This window comes from Phyllostomus discolor, chromosome 5, assembly GCF_004126475.2.
Source record: "Phyllostomus discolor isolate MPI-MPIP mPhyDis1 chromosome 5, mPhyDis1.pri.v3, whole genome shotgun sequence".
NCBI lineage: Eukaryota > Metazoa > Chordata > Mammalia > Chiroptera > Phyllostomidae > Phyllostomus > Phyllostomus discolor.
In genome coordinates this window covers 28,818,498-28,840,162 of record NC_040907.2, presented here as the reverse complement: position 1 = coordinate 28,840,162, position 21,665 = coordinate 28,818,498, and the positions used below count along the sequence as shown (strand labels likewise).

At 42.9% G+C, this 21,665-nt stretch overlaps 1 protein-coding gene and 1 long non-coding RNA gene across 4 annotated transcripts; both read right to left on the bottom strand.

Moving 5' to 3' along the window:
• Positions 1-564: 564 nt before the first annotated feature.
• Positions 565-21,110, bottom strand: YBX1 (Y-box binding protein 1). 3 transcript variants are annotated; one of them, XM_028511635.1, is made up of 8 exons: positions 20,795-21,109; positions 20,048-20,111; positions 8,173-8,206; positions 5,701-5,790; positions 5,100-5,402; positions 4,792-4,874; positions 1,546-1,811; positions 565-958 (listed from the first exon to the last, which is right to left on the bottom strand). In XM_028511635.1, exons 1-7 carry the CDS (start codon positions 20,958-20,960, stop codon positions 1,577-1,579), a joined length of 975 nt encoding a protein of 324 aa, XP_028367436.1. In that variant the 5' UTR covers positions 20,961-21,109; the 3' UTR covers positions 565-958; positions 1,546-1,576. The 3 variants fall into 3 exon arrangements, with proteins under 3 accessions (XP_028367436.1, XP_028367437.1, XP_035881762.1); XM_028511636.1 differs by lacking the exon at positions 5,701-5,790 and having other exon boundaries at positions 20,795-21,110; XM_036025869.1 differs by lacking the exon at positions 565-958 and having other exon boundaries at positions 1,540-1,811; positions 20,795-21,110.
• Positions 14,613-15,890, bottom strand: LOC118500586. The gene is made up of 2 exons (XR_004903160.1): positions 14,967-15,890; positions 14,613-14,913 (listed from the first exon to the last, which is right to left on the bottom strand). It is a non-coding gene; the product is annotated as an uncharacterized LOC118500586 (long non-coding RNA).
• Positions 21,111-21,665: the final 555 nt, after the last annotated feature.

Here is a 21,665-nt window from a genome sequence, read left to right as displayed (position 1 = left end):
CTCTGGGATGTGCCAGGGCACCCTGTTCTCTATTCCCACTATCTTTTGCTCTGCCCCCACCCCCCACCCCAAACTGGCCAAAGATGATTCAGAGTCTCTTGACAGTAGTCACCAACTGTTCCATAAAGGAAGTCAAGGAGCACTTAACAAGACACTATAAAAAACACAGCCAGACCAGGCTTGGGTTACAAGGGAGTGAAGACCACAAAACTACTTCCCTGACCTCCACATTCTTCTGCAGCCTTCTCATGGGCATTACACTGTTTGTTGTTACCATCCCCTCTGACTACTCCAAGGAGCCGAGTTGGTGTTTACTGAGCACCCTGGGCTCTATGGCTGCCACTGGGTGTCTCCAACTGGTGTGAAGAAGTTGCTGTCCTCAGGGACAGAAGTTGCTAGAGCAGGACCTCGCCCCTTTACCATTACCACCACCTCTCAGCAAAAGGAACTTAAAGAAACCGACCAGATTACCAGAGCAAATTATTTTTTGATTTTTAGTATGTGCCCATATTAAGTTAAAGGCCCTACTAAGGATTTATAAACCAAAATAAGACAAGACAGAAATTTACACAAAGACAATTATTTAAGACCTTTATTAACAGGTGCTTGCAGTTTGTTGACTTTTTTGAAAAAATCAAGTTGTAAACTTTTATTACAAATTAAAAATGAGGTTCTTAAAAATCTCAACTTGACCAGATATGAAACAATTTAAAAACCTTTAAAGGTGTATTGAGAAAAAACCGGGTTTATTTTTTTTTTAAAAAACACTTTTATCATTACCAAAAAGAGACGTCTTTAGATAAAAATAATAAAAACCCCATGCTGCATAGATAATGCAGATAGTTCTAGTCATCTGGTCAACGGGCAAAAAGCAAGCACTTAAGGTCTTCAGCTCCAATCTTTTGTTCATTTCTTATTGCTGGAATTTCATATTCATTTCTTCTTGTTGATGACTAAACTGTAAAAGGGGGGAAAAGGGAAAGATTATCTTATATAATTCACTGCAATGTCCTTTTAATATACCAAATGGCTCCAGATCACATTAACTAAGCAGGGAGGGCATCAACACACCTCCCAGTGTTTATCCTAACAGTGGTTTACACCAGGGGGAGGGGCGGACAACGCTGTGCCTATACATGGTTACTTGGAGGTTTCTGAATGACCTTGCCATCCTAAAAAATAGAGGGACAAAACCCCAAAGCATCAATGACTAAAAATGCTAATTCCAGAGCCACACAGAAACAATTACAAACCTCTCAGTATCAAGTAAAAAAAGAATACCTTACTCTGAAACTGATGTCAAAGTTGCCCCTTTCCCCAAAGACACTATATGGGTCATCCTCATCTAGGTTATTAATTCTAGCACCTATGCCGTTTCTGTTTAAAGACTTTTCTCAACTTGTGAAATCACAATATATTCAGAAAAGTTTGAAAATACCCTAAAATATTCAAAATACATTAGTTTTTCTCTTGCATTAATGAGCACTACTCATGACTGCTAACAGGCCAGAAGGCCATTTAAGGTTTTCATTTAGGTTAACTTACCCGGATGATGGTAGAGATGGTAAGCCGGCATTTACTCAGCCCCGCCCTGCTCAGCCTCGGGAGCGGACGAATTCTCAGCTGGTGGATCGGCTGCTTTTGTCTCTTTGCCATCTTGTGGTTTAGGGTTTTCTGGGCGTCTGCGTCGGTAATTGAAGTTGCGGCGGTACCGACGTTGAGGTGGCTGCTGACCTTGGGTCTCATCTCCTTGATTTTCCTTATCTTCCTCGTTGCCGTCCTCTCTAGGCTGTCTTTGGCGAGGAGGGCCCCTGGAATAAACATTGTGCAAGCCTGCAATGATGGAACTTTTTCTTTAAACCACCCACTAATGTACCACCATATCTGGTTCTTTCCGTTTATCAAGTGGCCTGCAAGCAATTTAGCAAAAGCAAGAGGAAATGTGATTTGTATTCCACAAACTGAGTGATGACTTTGTACAGTACTTGGAAGTGTAAAATGGAAAAAAGAGTATTTTCACTCTTTTTTTTAAAAGCTGGGGACAGGGAAATGAGCCTGGGCTGGGATGCTCTAAGAAGTCAGAGAAAAGGGGAGCTTGGAAACAGGTTCAGGGGGTCAGCCCGGGATGAGCTGTGGCTGCCCACTGCTCCCTGGTTGCAAGCCTCGTGCAGACAGACACTTAAGAGTTTAGGAGAGGCACGCCTGCTGGGGAGGAAGAAGGGAAGGGGAAAGAAAAAGCCTTGGGTGAGATCCTGGGGGGAAGAGCACACTATAAGATGAGTATGTAAAACTGATTTTTGGACTAGCAAACGTTTACCAATAGTCTACAATAGATTATACAACAGTGATGTTGGTAAGTTATACTGGTACAACAGTATAATCTATTACAAAACTAACCACAAAATGACTTCAACAGTGGAACAATAACAATAGCTGACATCATTTTAGAACATTTAAAATGGGCTTTATAGTAACCATGTCTGGGAACAAAGGCTACTCAACCTTTATAGACGAACACCTGCTTAAAAGGCAGGAATTGAAAACCAAAAAGATGCCCTCTTCACACAAATGAAAGCACAGTCATTGGGGAAAGGCATGTCATTCCACTTCAATTTCACTAGGAAGGCCATGATCAGAAGGCCAAAAAGTAACCAGGGCTAGTGAAGATGTGGAAAAATCAGCTTAGAAGAGGGGCAAACAACCCAACTGTGTAGCAACTGATCAGTGGAGAAACAAATGTGACAGCCACGGGAGAGAATGTCATTTGGCTATGAAAAGGGATGCTGGGTGCTGCACCATGGGCGAACCTAAAGAACAGGACAAGGGAAAGAAGCCAAATATATCAGGACCACAGACAACAGTATCAGGATTTCCAATCATCCAAGAAAAGACACTGATTTCTCTTGCAGGTGATCACGCCCCAGGAACACCAGGACTAACATGCCTTTGGTATCTTCTGGTAGTCCTGGACTTCATTCCCATTTAGATCGCTACCTTCCATTTTCCACTTCTAAATCCCTGTCTCCCAACTACTCCCGCCTCTCCTGAAACCCTTTTAATCAATCAATCAATCAATCAATCAATCAAGTCAGAGTCTTTGGCAAAACTGCTGTGGCTGTACCCTGCAGCCTTCAAATGGTGGTCATCCCATCCCACCATTGTGGCTTCTAAGTTAATTCCCCCCATTTCTGTCTGGAACCCCAAAGCTTCAAACTTCTTGTTAGGCTACGTTTCCTTCACTATCCCTTTCCTGTTGTAATTATGACAGACCCCAAAAACTGGAGCTTTCACTCTTTACCTCCTGTCCAGCTGTGTCTCGATTTTAAGCATGCCACCATCCAATCACTCCTTCCCATCTTCCTAGTCTACCTCTTCTTGTTCTCCATTTTATTTCCACTAGCATCTGTAAGCCAATGATCCTATCACCTATGTCCTTAACTCTCCCTTAATCTTTTCCTCTTATCTTCACCCAATACAAAGGCCACCATTAATCATTGTAACCAACCCCAACCCTAGTATCTTCATTTGGATAAACAAATGCTACACAAATCAAATTCTGCCCGATCTGAACCTGTTGTTCAAAATGGCCAGAAAAAACACAACCATGCTGGTGGGTGAGCCTGCTTTAAACTTGTGATCACTACTCTGTTGTTTGAGTCCCCCTGTTGCTTCTAGACACGTTCACATCTTTGACCCAACCCCCTCAAACCTCTCCTTTAGACTCTACTAACACATTGCTGCCCACGTACCTCGGGCTTCTTCTACAAGAAACACGGTTCCTAGCAAAAGACCAATTTCCTTGAGTATATTGCCTGTCAGTGTTAGAAATCACATTTGGAGAACTTAACTGTCACACCATTACATTCTACCATTGTGAGACTGGGAATATTGGTTCAAAGTGTAGTATACATTTATGTATTAACCGTGTCTGGCTGATGGAGCTCTTTCCCAATTACTCCATATTCTAATATTTAAACATCTGTGAAAAAGGATCTTCTTTCTAATACCCAAATAGGCAGGCTGGTTATTTAATTGAAGTCTGGAACTGGGTTTCTTTCCCCAAAATTGTAAATTAAAAAAAAAAAAAAGGAAGAAAAGAAAAAAGATTTCTAGAGAAAGGAAAAAGAAGGGAGAGAGAGGGTGAGAAACACAGACGTGAGAGAAAACCACCCATCAGTGGTCTCTCCTATGTGCCCCAGCCAGGGACCGCACCAGCAACACCGCTGTGCGGGATGACGCCCAACCAACCGAATCGCACTGGTCAGGCCCCAAACTGTAAATTCTTCATCAAGCGATTATATTTCCTAACTTTGGGATGACTAACAAAAAGTACACACTTAAATCGAGAATGATTAAGGAAAAATTATGCCATCACCAGAGGCAAAACTCTCAATTCTTCAATTCTGGTGCAGTACAAGTCAGATACTCCTCGTGCTAGAAAGGTGATGCTCACCTTTACCCTTCTCCCTACCACAGGTCTTTAAGACAGAATGCAGTTTAAACTATTCTCTCACCTGTTTGAGAACAGAAAATTTGAAATTCTATACCCTCATCACAGAGGTAAGAAAAAACAAATACCCCCAGAACAAAAAACCCTCAACCTGTCAAGATGACCCCATCTAGAGCCAGTAAAAAAGATGCAAAGAACGGTCTCAAAGATAACTGACTTCAGGTTCACCTCTTAGACATCTGATTAAAGAAAATGTGAAGCATTATTCAAAAAGACTGCAGGAGAGCGCGATACTGCCAAGCCCTAAAGTATGCTTGGAAATCTCTAAAATAAAGTCATACCTGCGAAATCGTGGTCTGTAGCCCCGGTACATATTCTGTCTCACTGGTCTACCTTGTTCTCCTGCACCCTGGTTGTCAGCACCCTGAAAAGACGAAGGAAACCAAGCCGACTGATCAGTAATGGAGTAAAATGCCAACAAGACAAGTCCAAAGTCTGAATAGGAATTAAAAAATTACCTAGTAACTGTGACTATTCTATAAGTTAGTTATTAATCCTTTTGGTTCTTATTAGGAATTTAAAAAATGTAGTTCTATCAAAAGTTACCGTATAACTGTTGTTGATCCTCTTACTTTTTGGCAAAACTTACCTCCATCACTTCTCCCTGCACAGGAGGGTTGGAATATTGTGGTCGACGCCCATAGGGTCTCCTCATGTAGTAAGGTGGGAACCGTCGCCTGCGGTAGGGCCTGCGCTGTTGGGCCTGGCCCTCAGGAGCACTCTCCGATCCCTCATTCTTTTCCCCACTCTCACTATTCTGGTAATTCTGCTGGTAATTGCGTGGAGGACCCCTGCGACGTGGATAGCGTCTATAATGGTTACGGTCTGCTGCGTATTTACTGCCTTGCACTGGAACTCCACCAGGGCCTGTAACGTTTGCTGCCTCCGCACCCTACAAAAAGTCATCACATATTGAAAATGACAACGGAATTAAGTACACTAAACAAAATTTACACAAAGCAAATAAAAAAGGGTCTGTGGCCAGGGGTGCACAAAAATGATTAAACATTAATTCCTCACTGTTCTGATGAGATTGCCCTCTAACTGCAGCCAGCATATTAGGCTTGAGGCACCTGTGTTCATGTGGTCACCTGACCCATCCATCCACATTAGAGCCACCATCCTAACGGATGAGATCTCCAAAATATTTCCACACTGAAGTCAAACCTTTACGCAAAAAGCATCCTCACCTTTTCTCCTTCAACAACATCAAACTCCACAGTCTCTCCATCTCCTACACTGCGAAGGTACTTCCTGGGGTTATTCTTCTTTATGGCAGTCTAGTAATATCACATTCCAAAAATAGATTAACAGGGGAGAATAATGTGCTTTTTCATTTAAAATGTACCAGAGTCAGTATTATTTTAGCTTCAATATACACTTAAAATTAGCTTTAAATAACACCAAACCAGCAATATAAATATACAAAAACAGGCACCAATGCTACCCCCAACCTCAACCAAAATACTCTATTACAGTCTTACAAGGCCCCAGCATTTTACCACTATTTTCCAAACTAAAACAAGTAATTTAACACTCAAGACAATATATACATTTCTAAATGCTTTAGCAAAAGCATTTTTGTTGCTTTGAACGAAATGAGGACATCAATCTATCCCCCAAAGACTGCACTTAATAGTAGAAGCTAGCCCACCCAGGGCCAGTTTAGATGACAGGCGAGTTTAGTTTTGCATGCTTCAAAGTTGACCAAACCAACTTTGCCCAGCAAACCATACAAATGTCAACCCAAACCCTTTCAAACCTGTCTGTGAAAACCCTTCCATGGGATGTAATTCATGTATTATCTATGCTACTTTTTATGTATCTGACTACATGGGACAATTGGCCATTACCATCCCCACAATACAGCTCACGTTTCTTGTTCTCCAGACTGCTATGACAAAGTAAAAGGGGAAGAATAACACCTCACACCTGTGGGCAATACTTCCACAAAGTTCTTTCACACATTACCTATTACTCTCATGACAAATGATGTGTGTGAGGTATTTATGCTCCTTTTTTAACAGGTAAAACAGGCTTTAAAAGGTTACGTGACTTGCCCAAGGTCACACAGACAATTAGTGGCAGAGTGCAGACTTCTCTGAATCCAGGTCTCGGGACTCCAAATCCCATGTTCATTCACTACATCACAGCGGTATCCATTACGGGATCAGTCATGCATTCCATTCCAAAGGGGGCAGGACAACCAACAATCCAAAGCCGATTAAGCTAAGTTGCCCAGAACTGCAGTCTCCTTAATACATCACTAAGACCTGAGCAGCCGAAGTCCCAAGAAACAAGTAAATGTTGAAACCACTTCCAAAATAAAGAGGAGAACATACTGGTGACACCTTGTGGGTCAGAACAAGTGGGTGACACACATTCAGCCAAATAAATGATCTCATCTGTCATCTAAACTGTCACAAAGTTTTCGTACCTTTCATATATATCCAACTCTAAATTACCTGCAGTCATAGGGGATAGCAGAAGTATGGATAATTAAAATTCCTAAACTCTCATTTCAGTCAGCACCTGCAATGCCCTCCCCCCCATTGCCCCCAACCCTTTAGTGTTGCTAACAGGCAGCAAGATTAACAAATCTTGCCATCTCTTGGTCCTAAGTCTGTATTTTTGAACACGTAAAAGGGAAGGAACAAGTTAAGAGTTGGTCTTCAATTTTATAAAACACTTGTTTTAAAATATCATTTTGTCTGAGCAGCCCTGTATTTGTATTTAGAATTTAAATGTTTCCACACTTACAAATGACCCTGTGTTTATCTGATAGGGCTTTTGATGTATCAGAAATTGATCCGGCTCCCCCCTTGATTGCCAGTAAATGCTCTATAGGACACTTTGAGAGAGCTACAAAGTCCAACCTAAGACAGCATGCTGCCACCCAAGTTCACAATGGCTTGAAAAAAGATGTTTGTGAAAACTGGCTTACGTTAACAATACAGCCCTTAATTGCTCAAGCATTTTCCAAAATATTTTCATTAAATGGTACTAGAGGAAGTTCAGCATGTAGAACCCAACTGGGTTTTTCCCCCCTCCCAAAACACTGAAGTTGGTCTAAAAATTATTTGGTTAAGTTCCAAATTTGCCACATTGCCTCTTCTTTTAGCCTTAAACTAGGTGAGGACTTCTACAATTTCCAAGCCAGCCAAAATTCTCCTAAGGTAAAAATATATCTTAACGACTCAAAGTGCTTCAGAAAAAGCGAAAGGGACCATGCTACTTTGCTAGTTTTCTAGGATTCATTTCAAATTAATGTCTTGCAGCTTTGTCTTGCAGGATTATTGCAATCTGTCCTTACCATACAGGTAAACCTAACATTTGAAAATGACTTATAGTTCAAGTTCATGTTAATGGAGGTTTATTACCCATCTAAAATTACATTAAAAAATTCAGTGTAATGGCTTGAGTAATCCAACATTTTAAAAAGCGGTAACTATGAACAAAACATCAATTTGAAACATCTATCTGAAGTGAACTGCCAATACATTTATACCTTTAGACATGCTAGACTCTTCCTATAGGGATGAAATAAATGTCTCAGTGATTGGATTTACAATTCTTTTTTTCGAGAAACAACAGTTGAGAAGACAACCCCCCCTTCTCAAAAGCCTTGAGCCAGAACCATAAATATCCACACAAGCACCCACCTGGTGTACAAATACATCTTCCTTGGTGTCATTCCTGCAAGACAGAGAACCAAATTGAACAAGTTAAAAATGGAATACATTTCATGTTGCCAAAGATTAAGAATACACTGGGTCTTTTATGCATCTCCCTCCTATTTTTCTTATTAGAGACTTTCGGGCTCTCAATCAGCCATTAGAAAATTTAAAAATGAAACAACAAAATTAGTAAGCCACTATGATTTCTGCTTTAAAGACTAAGCAGTTGCCTACAGTCATTAACTTCACCACCTGTAGAAGGATAAAACACCATGTAAGAAATCAAAGAGTGACCTACTAAGCCACTAAAAGGGTGGAGGACAGAACAAAGATTATCACTCCTTATCCTATTAGAATAAACATCACCAATGTTCTAGCAAACCCCACCTCTTTCCACTAGAGCATAGTTACTAACTGAAGTAGGAGACCACAAATATATTTCCACCCATTAATTACTATCTTCCTTCTTTGTCACTTCAACCTCCATCATTTCTTCTTCACCATTTCCTATTCCCAACTCTACCTGAGGTCTTAAAAATGACCACTAGAAACCCCACAGAATGTACCACACTAGGAGCGCACCCTAACGAAAACTAGAGACTAGAGAAGGAAGTGTGTCCGCGTGGATTCATCAACTATAACAAATGCATCAACTGTGGTGCAGGATGGTGGGGACTTTGTGCACGTGTGGGCACAGGGTACATGGGAACTCCTGTTTTCTGTTCAATACTGTCTGAAAAACAAAGTGTTAATAAAATACACCATAATGAAGTACAAATACGGACACCACCAATACCCACATCATTCATGTGACAAGCGTTAATGCTGCAGAACTAAGCAGATGAAGGTAAATGGAATTTTGTACTAGCACACACAACCCCCTTTTGCTTCTTTTTACATCAACCATTAGTCTAGTCAGTCTGCTGATAGGCTTTTGAGTAGAGAAATGTGACATGATACAAATGACTGGCCACTAAAATCCAGTGGCTGCTATTATGAAAAGCCAAGAGATGCCTAGTTTGTTACAAAAGCTACTCCAGAAGTCTGGGCCAGGACTGAAGGGAGGCCTGGACTAAGGTACTGCACACGACAAATGTAAAATGGAAAAAACTTTGTGGATAAAAAGATGTTAAAAGCAAGGGTGGGGGAGTGGAGAATTAGTAGAGCTTTTAGCTTGGGAGCTGGGGTTATGGTGATGACACTATGAACAAGAACCAACCCTAGAGGAGAAACAGACTTCCAGACTGTTACTGAGCTCCCCCACCCTCTTCACTGTTAGTAAACCAGAGAAAGGCTCCATGGTAGTCCTAGTGCTGAATGACGAAAGGAACAAAGGTTACAATGAACTAGATTGACTTACTGACTGTTGGTTCCTTGCTGATCCACGGAGCAAAGCATACACCTAAGAATCCATATAGCTTGGAATATCACTGACATGAGGATTTATTTATGAGAACAGGACAATTTTCAATCTTTTAAAATAAAACCTACACATAAACTGCAAAAGTACTACTCAAGGCATGTGACTGAAAACTGACCTCACCAGCTGGTTGAGTATTAGGAACACTAGGGAATTAATAGCTGGTTATAACGGCCATCTATAAACAGTTTTCAGAGCCACCACTGATTAGTGTTCATGCCCAATATGATGAATTTTCAATCCCTAAGGCTAAGTGGACCAAAAAAAAAAATTGGTAGAAGAAGTTAGAAAATCTGAGAAAAACAGGAACTTGAGTGAAGTCTAGGAGAATGATTCTCAACAGGAGCACTATTTGCATTATGGGTGAAGAGTGTCAGGCTTCAAGATGACTAGGTAAATAACTATATGGTGTTCTACTTGACTTTTATATAAGCAAACTTACTTGATTTTTGAGTCAAGCATTTTTTTTACTGTTTTAATATGCATTAAATTTACTAAATATGCAATTTCCACAGACAGCATATTTATTTTTTAATGCTAATAATGGCACAAGCGTGTCTGGGTAGCCATTATAGTGCTCCTTTTATCAATCCATTATTTGTGGTAGCAACGACCAGTCACCATGTCTCCTAATGAAGCTGACAAATAGGTATTTACATACATACCAACACATACACACCAAAATAAAAGTAGTTTATGAATTTTATTTCAGGACTGTAGAATAAATATTTGCAAATTAATCAGAACTACTTATCTAATGAGGACAATCTTCTAAAAAAACAGACAAGGTGGCGCTCCACTCACTCATTCAATAGACAGCTGCAACCCTGAGACATGACGGTGAAGGGTGAAGTGAATAGATTTGGCTGTATTGGGCACCTTGTCACTAAGGGCTTCTTTTAACTCTGGCAAAGTAGATATTGTTGCTATCAATGATTCCTCCACTGACCTCAACTGCGTGGTCTACGTGTTCTAGTATGATTCTACCCATGCCGAGTTCCAAGGCGGCCAAGACAGAGAACCTGAAGCCTGTCATTAATAGAAAGTTCATCGCCATCTCCCAGCAGCGAGATCCCGCCATGAAATGGGGTGATGCTGATGTTGAATATGTTGGTATCCACTGGTGTCTTCACTACCTTGGAGAAAGCTGGGGCTCACTTGAAGGGTGGAGCCAAGAGGATCATTCATCATCTTTGCTCCTCCTGCAGATGTCCCCATGTTTGTGATGGGTGTGAACCATGGAAGTACGACAACTCCCTCAAGGTTGTTAGCAATGCCTTCTTTACACCACCAACTGCTCGGTTCCCCTGGGGCCAGTCATCCATGACAATTTGGACATCATGGAGGGACTCACAATCACGGTCCATGCCATCACTGCCCCCCAGAAGACTATAGGTGGCTCTTCTGGGATGCTGTGGTGTGATGGCTGAGGGGCTGCACAGATCATCCCTGAACTGAATTAAGAAACTCACTGGTATGGCCTTCTGTGTCCCCACCAACGTGTCAGTTGTGGATCCCATCTGCCACCTGAAGAAAGTTGTTAAATACAATGACATCAAGAAGGTGGTGAATCAATCCCTGGTCAGGGCACCTACAAGAATCAGCCAATGGCCCTGGCTATTGTGGCTGAGTGGATTGAGCACTGGCCTGCAAACCAAAGGGTCACCAGTTCGATTCCCAGTCAGGGCCCATGCCTGAGTTGTGGGCCAGGTCCCCAGTAGGGAGTGTGCTAGAGGCAACCACACATTGATGTTTCTCTCCCTCTCTTCCTCCTTCTCCAAAACCAAATATAAATGAATAAAATCTTAAAAAAAAAAATCAACTAGTGAATGCGTAAGTAAATGGAACATATTGACAAAGGAAAAAAGGCAGTGAAGCAGGTGTCAGAAGGAGGGGTGGAAGGAAGAAAAGTTATATTGTTGCTGATGTGTGATATGTACTATGTAGACAGGCCTACAATAGTTGCCATCTCTACTGAAGGAACATATACAGATATTTTTGTCATTACATAAATACATTATAACAACCATTTGTACAGCATTGACTCTGCAGCCATGCATTGCTTAAGAGGGATACATTCTGAGAAACCCGCCATTAGGTGAATCTGCCCTGCAATCAGAGAGCATCTACACAAACCTGTACAAGATGTTAATGTAAACACAATGTTAAGTACTCAAGCAACCATACATAGAAAAGGTACAGTAATAATACCGTATAAAAGACAAAAATGGCACGCCTGCATAGGGCATTTACCACAAACGGTGCAGGACTGGAAGTTGCTCGGGGTGAGTTAGTGAGCAAGTGGTGAGTGAATGCGAAGGCCTAGGGCATTACTGTCCACTCAGGCTCCACTCCTTTTAAAACATTCTTTCTTCCATGAATGTTAGCTTGCTGCAACCTTACTTCACCATGTAAGTTTTAATTCTTTAATTTTAACTTAATTGACTTCGTGACGTTGCCTCTCATGTACCCTCAACTGGGGACCTGGCCTGCAAGCCAGGCATGTGCCCTGACTGGGAATCGAACCGGTGACCCTTTGATTTGCAGGCCAGCACTCAGTCACTGAGTCACACCAGCCAGGACCCAGAACATTTTTTTTGTATCCTTACAATATAAGCTTTTTTGTTAAAAGAATATTAACATCTTTTAAATTTTCTTGTTAAAAACCAAGACATATATAAACACACACACACACACACTCTCTCTCTCCTAGCTTAGGCCAACACAGCGTTCAAGATCAACATTATGGTCTTCCACCTTCACATTTTGCCCCACTGGGAGGTCTTTCAAGGGAACTCACAGCACAGAGCTGTCATCTGTCATCTCGTATGATAACAAGGCCTTCTTAATGGAATACCTTCTGAAGTACCTGTCTGAGTCTCTTCTTGAGGAGGTGTCACTCTTCAGAAATTGGTCTATGGTTTCTTTCTCCATCTTAGATTTGCTTATAAGCAGATAATGCACCACAAGAACATTCCTCTCTATCAATGAAAACCTTCTGGTGTTGGGATCTATGTTTTCAAACTTTTTAACAAGCTTGTTGAAGTCTACAAAAGCTTCTGCTAAACAGTTCACTGTGAATTTTCTTGTAGGTTATTTTTTCTCCTATAGTTTTTCCCCTTTCTCTTGCCTCCTCAGCCACGTGTTCCTGTTCCAGCTGCAACTCATTAGTCAACTTCTCAGGAACCACATCTAGGAGTACCTCAATGTCACCCTCACCCACATTTAAAGTTGTTTGTCATCTCAACCCCAGTCTCGTTGACTTTTGCAACTTTGCGCTAAGATGCTGTGACAATTACAAGGACAGTAGGGAACAGGAGTTGAGCATCCTCAGGATTTTGGTATTCGAGGGGGTGTGCGTGTGTGTGATGAAACCAATCCCCCATGAATACTCGGAGGACTATATGTAGAAACCAATACAGGCTCACAAATGATGTCATGTCAGGCAACACAGTACTCCTTTATACTAGCCTACTAGGAAATGCAGTATAGCTCCCCCACCCAGTTTCCCTTCTGCACTCTGAAAATATTAAAATGGAAAACTCCAGAAATAAGCAACCCATAAGTTAAGTCATGCACTGTTCTGAGTAGTGTGATGAAATCTTATCTTGAGCCACCTCGCTGCATCCCATTATTATCTGACTCATTCTCTTCTGTCCAGCTGTCCACAGTGTATAATGCTACCCAACCTAGGAGTTGGCCCAGTCACCAGATTGACTGCTGTAGTATCACAGTGCTTACGTACCCTTATTCTACTTAAGAATGGCCCCAAAGTGCAAGAGTAGTGATGCTGGCAATTTGGATGCCAAAGAGAATCTGTAAAGTGCTTTCTTTAAGTGTAAAGGTATGTATAGCTTAAAAAAAAAAAAAAAAAAAAAAAAGATATATGAGGCTTCTGAGATTTTAGACATCCACTGGGGAACTTGGAATATATTCCCCAGAAATATAGGTGGGGAGGGGAGATGGAATTACTGTAACATGACCAAAGTTTATCTGGATTTTAAAGAAATCTGACAGCAAAAATTTCAGTTTTTAGCCCTGGCTGGTGTGCCTCAGTGGATTGAGCACTGGCCTGTAAACCAAAGGGCCACCGGTTCAATTCCTAGTCAGGGAACATGTCTGGGTTGTGGGCCAGGTCCCCAGTTGGGGGTGCACTAGAGGCAACCACACAGTGATGTTTCTCTCCCCTCCTTCCTCTCTAAATATAAATAAAATCTTTAAAAAAGAAAATAAAAGATATTTCTAAAATACAAAGGACAGCAAGCCCAAAAGCCTCATCCATTCCTTTAATAAGACACAGCCCCAACCTCGAAGATTTAAATCCAGAAGGCCACCTACCATTCAACCCAATGCAACAGCTAAATTATCAAATATGGTTTCCTACACATTATAGTATGTTAAGCCATATGAAACAAATGAGGCATGAGAGAGGTCTGTCTCTACTAGGACCACTAAAAGCCATGGTTGGAACGATAGCTATTCCATTCCAACTACATGATCTTGGGTAAGTAGCCTTATTCGAAATGTGGAGATTTTACACCTATTAAATGTTTGTTAATTATCATTTAAAAACCTAGTGAAGGCCATACTATAATCATCAAACCTAACCCTAGTCCATACTGCTGCCATCTGAAATAATTTTACTTGTAGCCAGTGTCTAGAACTGCTTTTCAATGGAAATAAACTACAAGCCAAGTATCTAAGTTTGTTTTCTAGTAGCCATAATAAAAAATAAAAACAGGCAAAATTAATTTTTATGTCAACATACAGTCAACATGAAGTATGTTACATTTCTCTTTTCATACGAAGTCTTTATAACCTGACGTGTAGTTCACATTTATTGCTATTGCACCCAATGGCGCAGTCTCCACTATTCCAACAGTGTCTTTCCACCCGTCATCCACCTGTCCTCCGGCAGCAAGCGAACGTCGTGCTGTGTACCCCCACCTCTTTTGTTAATAAGGGCATTATTTACTACTGAAAAATAGGTTGTCAAGGTTGTTTTAATCTATCTAGAAATAGTACAGTATTGTCACAATCAGTAAATAAGGACACAGTACTGACTTCAAGAAAAAGGAACCACAAAGAGCAAGAGGCTGAAGAGGATGGGGGCTGGGGACAGACACCAGTTTAAGTTAGAATGCTTAAAAAAAAAAAAAAAAAAAAAAAAAAGGCAGGGGGAATCCTGCTGGGATTTAAAGACAACAGAAGTCTCTTCAACAGATCCCAATGTAGTGCAATGCAAGTAAAACATGTAGCCAGCACAAAACCTCTAAACCACTCAATCGACCCAATTTTAAAAGGGTCTGAAGCTATCCTAAAAGTTTTAGAAAGCATTTTTTGGCGGGGGGGCGCGCACGCGCAATACACAACATTGGTTGAAATGAGACCTACCATACGAGCTTATGTAGCCACAACTAAGTGCTCTTATCTTGTTGCAGATTACCACACCAAGCCACTTTTAACAAACTAATTTGACCAACTGTATAAATTAATTTATAACCCTTTGGTTACAAAAAAACAAACTCCAGGATTTACCTCCACCTGTTCCACAAGCCAAAGTATCCAGACACCAACTTCCCAGTCCTGCAGATGACTGTAAGATCACAAATATTGTTTTATTTATTTTCTATAAAAAACACTCTGGCCACACACACCTAGCAGAGGCACTTTTATTTCCCATAGTATCTTTTACCATTCTGCCAGCCTTAGGTGAGCTAGACTGTAGATGCTTCCAAGGGCTAAGATTTGGAGGGTAGGAAACTCAGCATTTGACAGTACTAGGAAAACAAAGTGGAATACACCAGTTCTCTATTCTAGATTCTAGGACGAGAAGATCTTACCTCTCAGTGACTTGGTGAACACTGAATGACCTCTGGACAGCTTCATTCAGATCAGCAGCTAACATAACCAGCATATAAACCAATCCTCAAGTGTTCTGCATAAAAGTCACTGTCAGAAAAGCTCCAGTTTCAAAGAAAAACACAGTGTTTTAAGACATGGTTTGAGCACTACTTAAGTATCTTTTTATGCCTCCTTGCCCCCAAATTCTCTTCCTTAGCAACACACAAGCCTTTAAGCTTTCCCTAGTGCCACAAAGCATTTAGTCAATTACCTTATAGACCACCCATGACTTTGGGACGGATCTTGCTGTGTGCTCAAGTTAGTATCAGTCTCACTGTGACAGACCAAGAGACTTGGCAGTCATCTTTCCACAGGCTTACAAACTTTTAAAATTAAGAATCACAATATTTTAGGCTTTGTGGGGTCACAGGCTCAATGTTTTTTTTTTTTGTTTTTAAAAGACCCAATCTTAGGTTGCAGGCCACATAAAACCAGTAAGATTCAGAAGATTCAGAATAAAGGTCTGATAGTCTCTACTTTAATTTCTCAGTATTAGCTATTAAACAAGTCCTTTAATTTGTAAGGCCAATCTCTATACTCAACTGGTCCTATTACAGCAATGCCTAACTACATGAAACAGGCAGTGAAAGGTAGAAAGTTTTCAAATCTCAGAACTAGTCAGCACACAGCTCTAGTGACAACTAGAGTCTTTCAGTAGCTAAGAATAGCCACCCTAAGAAATTATCTGTAACTATGTGGACAACAACCAAATTGAGGATGACTAGGGTCTATTTTCAGAGACTGTTTAACAGCAGTCAGTGAACACAAACTCGAGTCAGAAAATTCACTTTAAATCCCAGGTCTGCCAATCACGAGTCTCTTTCTGGGGCAGTTTACCCAACCTGTCTGTGCCTAAGTGTGGTACTGTATCTCAAAAGTCTGAGGATTACATGAATTGGTTCACTTAAGGCATTTAAATTGCTTCTAAGTTCCTGACAAACATTAGTTACCTTTATTTATCACCACTGTGTGAAGGAAGTCACCTTCAGTTATGTATACATGGAATCCCCAAAAAGGAGTGCCAGGGAGACCAAACCTGACAGCCTGGACTAAGTGTGTTTGTAAAGAGGAATGGCAGGAAGGGAAACCAACAGGAGAAAAGAAAACCTGACAGATGGTGGTAAAGATATGCCTCATTTACAGGTGGTAATAATATTCACAGCCAGCTGAATTTCTATTTACTTGGGACTATAGGCCCTAAGGCTAAAATTCCAATCTTAAAAATAATCATCTGGATATTTTTGGTGCTATATCCCAAATAATGAAAACACCTGGGGGAAGCTTTAGCTACTAGGCCACCAGGTCGTGACCTCTGCTTTATTCGGTCTCTGCTCCAAACTCCTTGCCTGCCATAAAACTTTAGAATGATTAATTTAGCATTTTAAGCACTCTATAGAGTAGAAAAATATTCCCATTGTAGTCATTATAAAGGATGCACGCCCTGGTGAAATGCAAATTGTTCCTGACTAGTGCCAACCTTTGACAAGCTTGGTGAGCATGATCAATCCACAACAGCTAGAAGCAAAAGACACAATCAGCCTTCCAGTTTGAAACAGCAGAGATCAAATCCTGAAACCAGTGACCCCCGTGGCATCTTTTTAACGACACCTTCAGCAGTTCCAAATCAAGTTTTTAATAATAAATTGAAAATAATCCTGGGGGGTTAATAAGCCCCTCTAGTCCCATAATCCAATTATCTTATGCAGACTCAGCAAACAAACACTAACAATGAATTTCTCAGAAAAACTAGAACCACCAGGGAAAAAACCCTTTCACCAATAATTCTAACTAAGTTGTACCAATAATTACAATACAATTTAGATCGACAAGTGTTTACAAAATAAATTTCTTTTTTTAAAGACTTTATTAATTTATTTTTAGAGAGGGAGAGGAGGGAGATAGAGAGAGAGAGAGAAAGAAACATCAATGTGCAGTTGTTGGGGGTCATGGCCTGCAACCCAGGCATGTACCCTGACTGGGAATCAAACCTGTGATACTTTAGTTCGCAGACCGTGCTCAATCCACTGAGCTATGCCAGCCAGGCAAAATAAATTTCTTTTAAAAAATTTTACATAAAGCCTCTTTATTTTAATTATAAAAATCTTAGGAACTCAGAACATACAATCATAGAACCCCAAGTTTAAAATTAAAGCCACAGCAATTATCCTGAACAATGCCATCTATCCTCTCCTTCACAGAGAAACAGCATTTGTGTATCTCACACCCCCCCACCCCCTGCTGGCCAGGTGTCTCCAGGCAGATCTACATACTGAACTGAACCAACTGCCAGCTTCAAGAACTTTAGTTCTTTAAGACATGCACCCCCCCCACCCCCGCCCACCCCCCCAATCAAGGCAAACCTCTCCTGGACTAATTGCAGTCAGATTTTACGTCGTATTCGAAAGTCTCAGAATCACTGAAATGACCAATTTAGAAAAACATAAAGTACATTTGAACTGTTTATTTGACAAAATAGTTGAGGTCTGGACAGTCCAAACAAAGGATCATCAAAAACCAATTTAACTTGCCCTGGAGGATGACCAATTGCATTGAGAGTCAGAACAGGAGCATATAAGCAATGGCATCTCATAAAATAAAAATTTAAGAATGTGAAGAACTACTTTTTCATCTTGAGAGCAATTGTTCACTTTGAAAATATAACCTATGTCCATTTAACAAAATACAGCAAAACCGAAGGCACATGCTACAATTTTAAACACACAAACTACAACCTAACCACTGAAAAGGCTGCAAATTACAGTCCCTTCTACTGTGATATCCTATGATTACAATGAGTCAAGGTTAAAAGCAACATTTTTCAAGGTATGATCCACAAGCCATAATCACCTGGAATTCTTGTTTAAAAATGTACCCCAGACCCAATGAATCCAAGCTGGGAAGGAGAACTCAGGAATTTGTACCCTTTCAAAGTACTGTAATCACACAAATCCAAAACCAGTGTATAAGGTTTAAGCCCTGAAAATGGTAATACTGAATGAAATGCTAACAAGTTCAGGGATCAATCAACTAGAAAGTGGTCAATTATAAGCACCAAAGTATTCCTTCCCTTCCTAGCAACCTATTATCAAAAAACTGATGAAAAATGCAGCCTTGGCCTGTCAGCAAGGCAGTGTTAAGAACAGATGGAAAATTCCTAAAGGTTTTGGAAGAAACAAAACGTTTCCCCACAACTGCAAACGTGGAAGCAGACCATCAGTGCTTACAATTCCTTTTGCTCCCCCCACACTACTTTACAGCTGAGTGATGACCGGTTTTTCAGCAGCCAATCACGTTTGTCTTTAAGCTTGATCTTGCTCATTTGGTTTCCTGCAGTGTTGTTCATTTCACAAACATTCGGTATTCTTGTGTTCCTATATACCTTCAGTTGTTTACTGCCTTCTAAAGTACAGATGCAAGAAAACGCTGAGGCGACTGTCACACCTGCAAGGCCAACACTCTCAGCACACCGGCGCGCAGCCCCCTGCAACTGCACGACCCGCCCTGGCAGCCATCTTGAAAATGACGCCCTGCTCCGGGGGGAGCCCCTGAGTGCTGCCAGCGAACTGCACCTCGCCATGGCTGCTGCTGCAGGCCATCTAGTAGTATTCCTGAAGATGCAGTTTGTACCTCTGCCTCCAAACACGAAGAGAACTGCCACCGTGGGCTAAGGCCACTCTAACAAGCTACAACCGAACCTTTAATAAAACTGATTTAATAGGTCTGATTTTCGGACAAGGCAGTAGAAGAACTAAATATTGAGGAAGGCAAGGGCCATTTTATACCAGAAGTTACTTACTCTACGAGCAAATGAAAACAACCCTTGTTGTCAAAGCAGTCCTAGTATGAAATTCACCCAAGGCATTCAAGACAGCTATGCTGAAACACTAAACAAAGGCAATATAGCCTCAGTCAAGATGACCAGACCTCGTGTATTTGCACTGTTAAATCATGTTACCTCCAAATGTCAACAAGTTGTAATAGCCTACACACTGATCAATAGGTCACACTGATTTCAAGTACCAATTTCAATAACGTATAAAACAAGTATAAAAATGCAGTGGGCCCCAGTCTAACAGATTTATACTAAATCCTGGTTTCATCAGTATGCCCTGTTAAGAGATGGCTCTCTCATTCCACTAAAAAGAAAAAAGACTTTATTTATTTATTTTTAAAGAGAAGAAGGGAGGGAGAGAAACATCATTGTGTGGTTGCCTCCCCCACACCCCAACTGGGAATCCAACCGGCCACACTTTGCTCCGCAGGCTCAATCCACTGAGCCTCACCAGCCAGGGCTCAGTCCGACTGCTCTTAAATTACATTGTACCATAACAAACCCTTTAAGCTACCTTTAAATTAATTACTAGTCACAAAACAAAGACGACTTCTAGATCCACTAATCCCTTCAGTCATTAAGGAAAACAAAAATCCCCTAAACAACATACCAGAAGCAGCAATCTAAGCATGCTTCAACAATCCCAACTCCTTAAAGCCTGCACCTTGGAACAGAGCGAGCAAGGGGTGGGACGGTCAGCTCACCTGTTGATGAAACCATATCCGTTTCTTACATTGAACCATTTTACTGTTCCCAAAACCTTCGTTGCTGGAAGAGGGGGGGAAAAAAAACCCACGATTACCAGACATCCTTTTTCTAAAACCGCCACGCTTCAGCATCCGGTCCCTCGTGTGCTTCCCGGCGGCGGTCCGCGGCCACCTGACAGCCTTTTCCTTTAGAGCCTGCTCCCGGACCCACCGCGCCTCCGCGGTCCACGTGGGTGACCTCGAGCCCGCCACGGCCAGGGGCGGGGGCCCAAGTTGGGCGTTCGCCGAGACAGCAGGCGGCGGCTGCGGGGCGCAGAGCACGTGAGGGAAGGGGAAGCCGCCCAGCCCACTCCAGCCTGCGTAGGCGGCGCGCCGCGCCCTCAGGGTACACGCGGAAGGGAGCGGGTGGGGGGACGGAACAACGGCAAGCGAGCCCCAGCGCACGCGGCCCGCAGGGAGGGCGGGACCCCGCCGCACACGCGGTCGGTGGCGCGCGACCGCCCGGGGGGAGGGGCGCGCGGCCACGCGGGGCCCAGGGGCGCGGGAGGCGGCGCGCGTGCGCCTGCCGGGCACGCGGACCAGGCGGGCCGGCGTCCGCGAGGGCGCAGGCCTGGGGGAGGGGCAGCTGCGCGCTACCGAGTCGGTCTCCGCCGGCCACGCGCCCGCCGGCTCGCCCCGCTTCGGGTAACGGTTCCGCCGCCAGGTTTTCCTACGGCCCCACCCCTGTCCCCGTCCGGCTCTCACCGATGACCTTCTTGTCCCCGCCGGCAGGCGCCGCCGATGTGAGGCCGCCCGGGCCGCCGCTCCCTGCGCCGCTGCCCGTGGAGCCGGGCTTGGTGTCGGCAGCGCTGAGGGTGGGGGCGGCGGGGGGGGCGGCAGGCGGCTGTTGGGTTTCGGCCTCGCTGCTCATTGTTGCGGTGATGGTGACTGGGGCCGGCTGTGGCAGCTACGGCTCCTCCCGGGGTGTGATGGTAACTAGGCCGGCGGCGGCGGTGGGGCTGCTCAGGGCTCTCTGGGGTCCGCTCTCCGCTCCCGCTACCGATCGAACTAGCGAGAATGGCGGGACGGGCGGGATAAGCCCTGCGATCGACCCGCCTTAAGCATCGTTCACTGGCCAGATATGCTGTCAATCTGACCACCTGACCCTAACTCCCTACTTGTATTGGCTAGTACTTGATCACTCCTCCACTTTCATTGGCTCTTAGGCGGCTAATTCGGTCGACCTACAACCGTTCCTGCCTCCGCCGCCGCCATAGAGACCGGAACTAGAATTAGAGTCACCACGAGAACCATAGAGTACCCCAGAGGACGGGCAGAGAGAACGTGACTTTCACGAGGAGGTAGCATGGTCGGGCGGGCCACACATCCAGGGTTGTGGCTGGTGGTAGGAAAGGCAGGGTCGAATGCCTGAGCTGGGATTGCCCAGTCACCAGAGGGCTTCGAGGAGTGCCGGCCGACACTTTAGCCCCGCGTAGAGAGAAGGCCTCCCACCCTCCCCGCTCCAAATATGGTCGTCGTGACCTCAGACCATTACTGCGGATAGAGTCGTATTTTCTACAATGGCCGTGTACTCGCGGAACAGCGGAGGGCTTCTGAAACAGACTTAAACCTATGC